General features: G+C 35.6%; 1 protein-coding gene across 2 annotated transcripts in view; it reads right to left on the reverse strand.

Moving 5' to 3' along the window:
* LOC126378329 (uncharacterized) overlaps window positions 1–2018 on the reverse strand; it is a 231319-nt gene extending 229301 nt beyond the window's left edge. Inside the window, exon 1 of one of the 2 annotated variants that reach the window (XR_007568071.1) lies at window positions 1880–2018. Coding sequence is in view for 1 of the 2 variants with exons in the window: in XM_050026565.1 (XP_049882522.1) it covers window positions 1880–1956 (77 nt within the window). In the remaining variant the exon portion in view is untranslated. The remainder of the gene's footprint in view (window positions 1–1879) is intronic. The other variant, XM_050026565.1, reaches the window with a different exon arrangement.
* Between the last annotated feature and the right edge of the window lie 4630 nt (window positions 2019–6648).

The raw sequence follows: 6648 nt of genomic DNA on the forward strand, positions 1-6648 counted from the left end.
TTAATTTATCACTTAGACAGTGTTATGAATAATGTCAAATAAGAAAATGGAATTCGATTGTAATCCTTTGTCATAATACGTTTCTGTTTGAAAAAAGAACGATTAATAATTATTTCTTGTTTTGTTATTTCTGTTTGAATTTAAAAAAACGGTTGCTAAACACTATTTTGAAAAAAGAACGATTAATAATTATTACTATTACCGCCATCTACCGAAAGCGCTGTGAACTAGCAAAGTTTCGGTAGTAGTAACGGTTATCGCGTGTGGTTGCCAATGCATGCCATTCACTTCGTGGTTACACTCGATCACTATAGAGTGCGCTTATAGAGCACTTTATATTATAGCTTTTTGATTGTCATAATTACATGGGCTGTTTCACATTAAAACAGTATTCATTTTTTTTTTATTAAATGATTAGAATGCATTTGACCACGATCCCGCCTTGTTTTATTTAATATCTTATTCAATGGAACTGATGACACTGTTTATTATTTATTGACATTGTTTATGACACTGTTTATGGTAAATTTTGTTTTTTTTTTTAAACTGAACTTTTTTAAAGTGATAAAGTCACCAATTGCCATGTATCTGTTCCTTTATTTGGTGCAATAAAGTATATTTAAATATTTGTATTGTCTTTGCTTAAGGCTTTTTGGCGGGAAACGGGAACGGGACAGTTGCTTTCTTTATTGAATAATCTAAATAATTAATACGAAGTGGTGTTTTGTGGTTAATGATCGCATTAAGTTAGTCGGAAGACATTCGCGAGTGTTATTATATCGGAGTATTCAATAAACAAAGTGTATCTGCCTATTTTCGCTTCGTGCCGGGAAGCCGCTTCATAACTCGAAAGTTTATGCGGACTTTTGAGTTTATTCGTTTAGGGTTCGGAGTAGGAGTCTACTCCGAAGGTGGGGGCTTAGGTTTCATCATCATCACCTTTCATCATTTCATTAATCATCAAGAAAAAAAATACGTAAGACATGGCTGTATGGGCATAATTCCCTTTGCCTTACCCTTCGGGGAAAACCAAAACAAAAAAAAAAATGTCTTTGCTTAAAACCGGACCTGTCAAATCTTCAGGGTAGGTAAGCGGACTCTGTGAAAAACGAGATAATGCTAGGGTGGTGATGATGGTCTCTGCTGCTGCTCTGCTTTCTTCTCTTCAGCCATAACACCTTGCGAAATGACGCAAATTCAAAAATGTTACATTGACCTTCAACATGTTTATCCATGATAATTACGTTGAATAAATGATTCTGATTCTGATTCTTAGGCGTGAGTTTGTGTACCAATTGATACGGCATTGTAAGCGATTTATTAAATCAAAATAAAACGATAGGAAAGTTATTTCGAAATCAAACTGATCTACATAACTAATTCTATCTCATTTCCTTAAACATATCTGGTTCATGACTCACGAGTCTAGACTGGCAAACGGTACGACCTAGGTCACCTAAGTTCTCATAGGTTTCGACGTTTCACAATCCCAAATGCCTAAAGACCGGTATTGGATTTCTAAATAGTATCTTAAAGGAATTTGGTGATTCCAGCCCTTTAGTAGAACGTCTCCCGAGATATAGGTATAAATAGGTACGTATGGCACCTTCCGAAAAATGTTAGCAAACTTAAATAACTGATAAGTGTAATGTAATCTAATCTTGCCAACAAGAGCCCACTGCTAGGCAAAGGCCTACCCTTCTTCCCTTTTTCTTCTTTCTCTTTTACGCGGTCCTGTGCGTACTCCGCAATTTGATATTTGCGCATATAAAAGTAAGTGCGCAATGCACACAAATGCCAAATAGCATTATATTTTTTAGACGAATTGCTTTGATGTAGTCTTTTTCTTTTTTTTAGTGAAATTCTTGTTTATAATTACCTTCTTTCTCGCCTTTTCCTTTTTGTAGTGCTCGTTCCCTTGATGGTTCGATACAACGTCATCATTTTTGACGCCATCTTGTTTTTTTCTTCAATGAAAAATCACTAAACACTGGCCACTACCACACAGTTAATATCAAATACACGATAAAATATATTTCTCACTATTATACATAGCAAATTTTACTTCTTTTGTAAAAACTCGTTTCGTTTTACACTATATACTGCTTGAAGTTAACCTGAAACAAAAAGAAAATAAATCAGATATTAAGTACACTAATTTCATAGTATAACAGAAGAATACACGTGTGGTGAAGGGTTCTCTAAAAACTCTGTAACCGGGACAAATATGGAAAGGCTATTTAGCCACATTTCTGGCAGCAAATCAAAATTAATTCATTCATATATTATAACATAATTTCAGTGTAGCACCCGTCCAATATAAATACTTAAGTAAGTACTTATCTGTTTCATATTGACAGGAAAATTAAATACAAATAGATTTATTTTGTTACTAATATCATAATAATAAACAAAACTGAGATATTAATTTCAAATCTCTCCCTAAAATCAAAATATTTTATTTATCAAAATCGACAACATTTCGGCAAATATAGAATAGAATATTGCATTTCTAATGAAAATCAAAAATAGAATATTCCATTTCCAATGAGCCACATAGATTAGTTCTCACAGAATTTGTAATGAACCGGAAAATCGAAAGGTGTTGTCGCATATGGCCCGGTTAGTAGTGGCCTATTAGCCCAATGAACTATAGATATATAGAATAGTTTTCGTGTGTAGTGAACTTGAGTTTCTAATTTCAGTGAAAAATATCCCGTTTTTCACGGGGTCCGCTTACCTAACCTGAATTTTTGACAGGTTCTTTACAGAACACATAGGATCTTTACAGAAGCTGCCTACCTGACCTTCCGACCCGCGATGAGAAAACCAGCGCAATGCAGGTGCATCACAAAATGTATTTCTCGGGAATGTGTGTGTGTGTCTTTCAGTGAAGACAAGTTTAGTGTATATTCACTTCCTAGGGGGATGAAACATCAATTTATAGAAAAAAATAATACATTTTAAATATATATATATATATATATATATATATGTATGGCTGGCAGAGAAAGACCTAGAAGGACGTATATTTTCCAAATTGGAGATGTTCTTAGAAAAGGTTCAGTATAATCTACTCTGAATACTTTTTTCTAAATACTTCAATCCTCACTTGAGTATAAAACTATTATTCTATTACATACTGTGCCAGATATATATTTACAACTTCATTTTTAACATAACTAATTCATCAAGAAACAGTTTCTGTCGACGCAGTTTAAACACTGCATAATGCTTACCATTTTCACTCATAGAATATTCATTGAGTTGAATACAATAATTAGTCGACAAGGCGCGGGAATAGATTTGAATAAATACCAGGCTGATACAGTGTACGAGCGATATACAAGCAGTTTAGTAACATTAGAGTAGGTAGGTAATTTATTCATTCATTATGGTGCGTCGCCGCAACGCAGCTACGTACAGCGCCGATTTGGTACGGTCACGAGCATTAATATGTATACACTTTGGTACCATGTCACATTAACTTTTTTGACAAATTGAACTGTAAGATTCACTAAATGTCAAATATGTTAGTGCGACAGAGTCCTAAAGTGGGTACATTATATTGCTCATGACTGTACATACTCCAGGCTACTCTTTTGTGGGTTACTGAAGGTGTTTATGGCTAGGAGCTTGGGATCAACGCCGAGAAGAACGGAATCATCTTTCTTTAAGTAAAATCAGTCGATAATTAGTTATCGATGTTATCAAACTTATTCGATATGTTTACTGGTATTTTCCAATTTTTAAGGTTCAGCCAAAGGTTTAGAACCAAAAATGTAACATGTTTACTAACAAATTATATCAGTTTCGAGACTGCCCTCAAGATCATGTCAATGTGGCAGTCCTTACATAAAAAACAGGGACTTGAGCTTGGTCTTAAGGACAGTCTAAGCTGAGATTTATTTATGAATACCACCCTTAATTACTTTCACATATGTATTATGATTCTCAAATGCGAACGTGAATAATATTTAAAGTTACTACTGCATGGCTCTACTGCGTTACTGTTGAGTAAAAACTCGCTTTATGCGGCGCAAGGTATTAGCGAATGCAAAGTTGGAGAAATGCGAATGTCAATGTCGAGCGAAAACGAGGCGAGTTGGAAACGAGAATGGAGGCGGTAGTAGCACATTCATGTGCATTATTATTATTGTAAAATAGCGGGGAGGGGACGCTTTTTGACCAGACGGACTTACACCATAATCTGTTTAGTATGCTTTTGAAATTTTTTAAAGAATATATTTTTTTGCCATTTAATTTTTTGCACCCCTGCATATAACAAGTAAATAATAAGTGCACCAGACCTTTATTAATGAGGAACTTTCCAGGCTACGTTCCCCAAAAAAATAAAGATGGCGAGTTCATCGAGGTGAGTTTATATTGTAGCACAAAAATACGGAAGAACAGTAATCACACTTATTTATTCTGGTATCAAGAAAATAACACTTAACTTGGTAAACACGTCCGATGTCGACAAGGTCCCCAACGCAAGAGAGCGTGTATCAATCCGTCCGATTTGACAACCCCATTCTTGTGTTGCCATTTATAGAAAAATGTCTTATAACTGTCGACGAACAATTCAGCCTAACACTATTATGTAGACCATTATTCTAAATTCATTACGTGTATTAACCCGTAATGAATTATTAGTTGGGATTGCCTAAACGAAAGTACTCTTTTGTTAATTATAGTAAGCATTTTTTATTTATTTAAGTTTGTTTGCAGTGCAATGTTTATTTTAGTGGGCATGAGGAGTCTGACAGGAATCTGACAGCCTTATTTACAAAACATTAAAAAAACAGATTTTAGCTTTCCACCTCAGATTATTACAATCTTGTGTCGATACATTGCATCCTCTCCCTAGCATTATCTCGTTTTTCACAGGTTCCGCTTACCTAACCTGAAAATTTGATTCCTTGACTCCGAAGCGACTGCCTGTCTGATGTTTCAACCAGCGAAAGGAAAACCAACCCAATACAGCTTAGATCACATACCTCAGAAAATGCATTTCCCGGGAATGTGAGTTTCCTCCTGAAGTTTACATTCACCGCTGAGCACGTGATAGGTAATCATTTATGATCCAAACGTGAATTCGAAAACAAATTCGACAATCATTGCTATAGTCATCAGTGCTGGATTCGAATGTGCGACCTCAAAGTGAGAGGCAAGCGTTGTACCAACTGAGCTACCACGACGGTGGTATTTTGTGTCGATACATAGTTTTAAAATTTCATAGACAACGTTAAGCAATGTGGTGCTTACGATAATTACAAAGATACTAATTATTCAGATTTGCAGATAGCATGTATGGTGCTTAACAAGCAAGTACCATGAACACAGGTGTCGAAACTTGCTTAACCACTCGTATAACTAAACGGTCAACCTCAAATTTTAATTAACAATGTTATGAAATGAAACCGGTACTCAACACTTATGGTTTCATACGGTTTATCAACTGCTAGCTTTTACTTGCGGCTTCGTTTGCGAAGTAATAGAAAGAGAAATGGATGGAGTTAGTGTCTACTTCATTGGGGAGTGAATAACAAATAAATGAAGAATGCGTTCAGAACAGCCTCCGTGGTCTAGTGGTTAGACCGTTAGGCTCACGATCTAGATAGAGATCCGGGTTCGATTCCCGATGGAGACATTGTCGAAATCACTTTGTGAGACTGTCCCTTGTTTGGTAAGGACTTTTCAGGCTTGAATCACCTGATTGTCCGAAAAAGTAAGATGATTCCGTGCTTCGGAGGGCACGTTAAGCCGTTGGTCCCGGCTATTAGCCGTATAAACACCTCCACCAACCCGCAGTGGAACAGCGTGGTGAAGTATGCTCCATACCCTATCCGGTTGATTGAGGGGAGGCCTGTACCCACCAATGGGACGTATATAGGCTGTTTATGTGCATTCAGTTGTTTAAGTATACCAAACTTGTCGAAAAAGGTAGCTAATGAATGATGGATCTTATCTGTATAAAACAGGAAATCTACAATGTGAAGGAAATCTACATAATAATGATATTCAGCCTCATGCTGTCAGAATTTTATCTCTTTCTCATAAATCTGGGTACAGCCCTTATAGATTTCCTTCCATATTATATATACAGGGTGTTAGTGACATCATAACGAATACTGAGTTAGTATCAAGTGGAATTTCCCGTCGGCGGAAAATTCCACTTGATATCAACCTAGAATCATGGTCTGAATAATCCCTCAAAGTTTTTTTTATATCTGACAGTAGGTACTTAGTAAGTACATAATTATAACGAAGTAAATAATTACTTTTGGATATAATCTTCGATCTTAATCAAAATCGAAGGAAGTACCTACATAAATCGGCTCAGTGTAACAAAGTATGAATAATAATTAGTCAGCAATTTGATGACAACATAGTTTTCCTTTGAAATAGTTTCACGAACAATTACGCTTGGGTAAATGATTAACATCAATGTTAGCGATATATTCAGGGTTGGCTAAATGATATGAAATAGATACTACTACTACTATTAGAACTTTTTTTTATATTATGGCAATGGGTCGCTTTGGAGTACGACCAATATAGATACTTCATAACTTGCCGTCGCCATGCTAACGAATGTAATATTTTAAGAACATGAACAACTTATATACGTCCCACTAATGGGGA

Source organism: Pectinophora gossypiella, chromosome 2, assembly GCF_024362695.1.
Source record: "Pectinophora gossypiella chromosome 2, ilPecGoss1.1, whole genome shotgun sequence".
NCBI classification, from domain to species: Eukaryota; Metazoa; Arthropoda; class Insecta; order Lepidoptera; family Gelechiidae; genus Pectinophora; species Pectinophora gossypiella.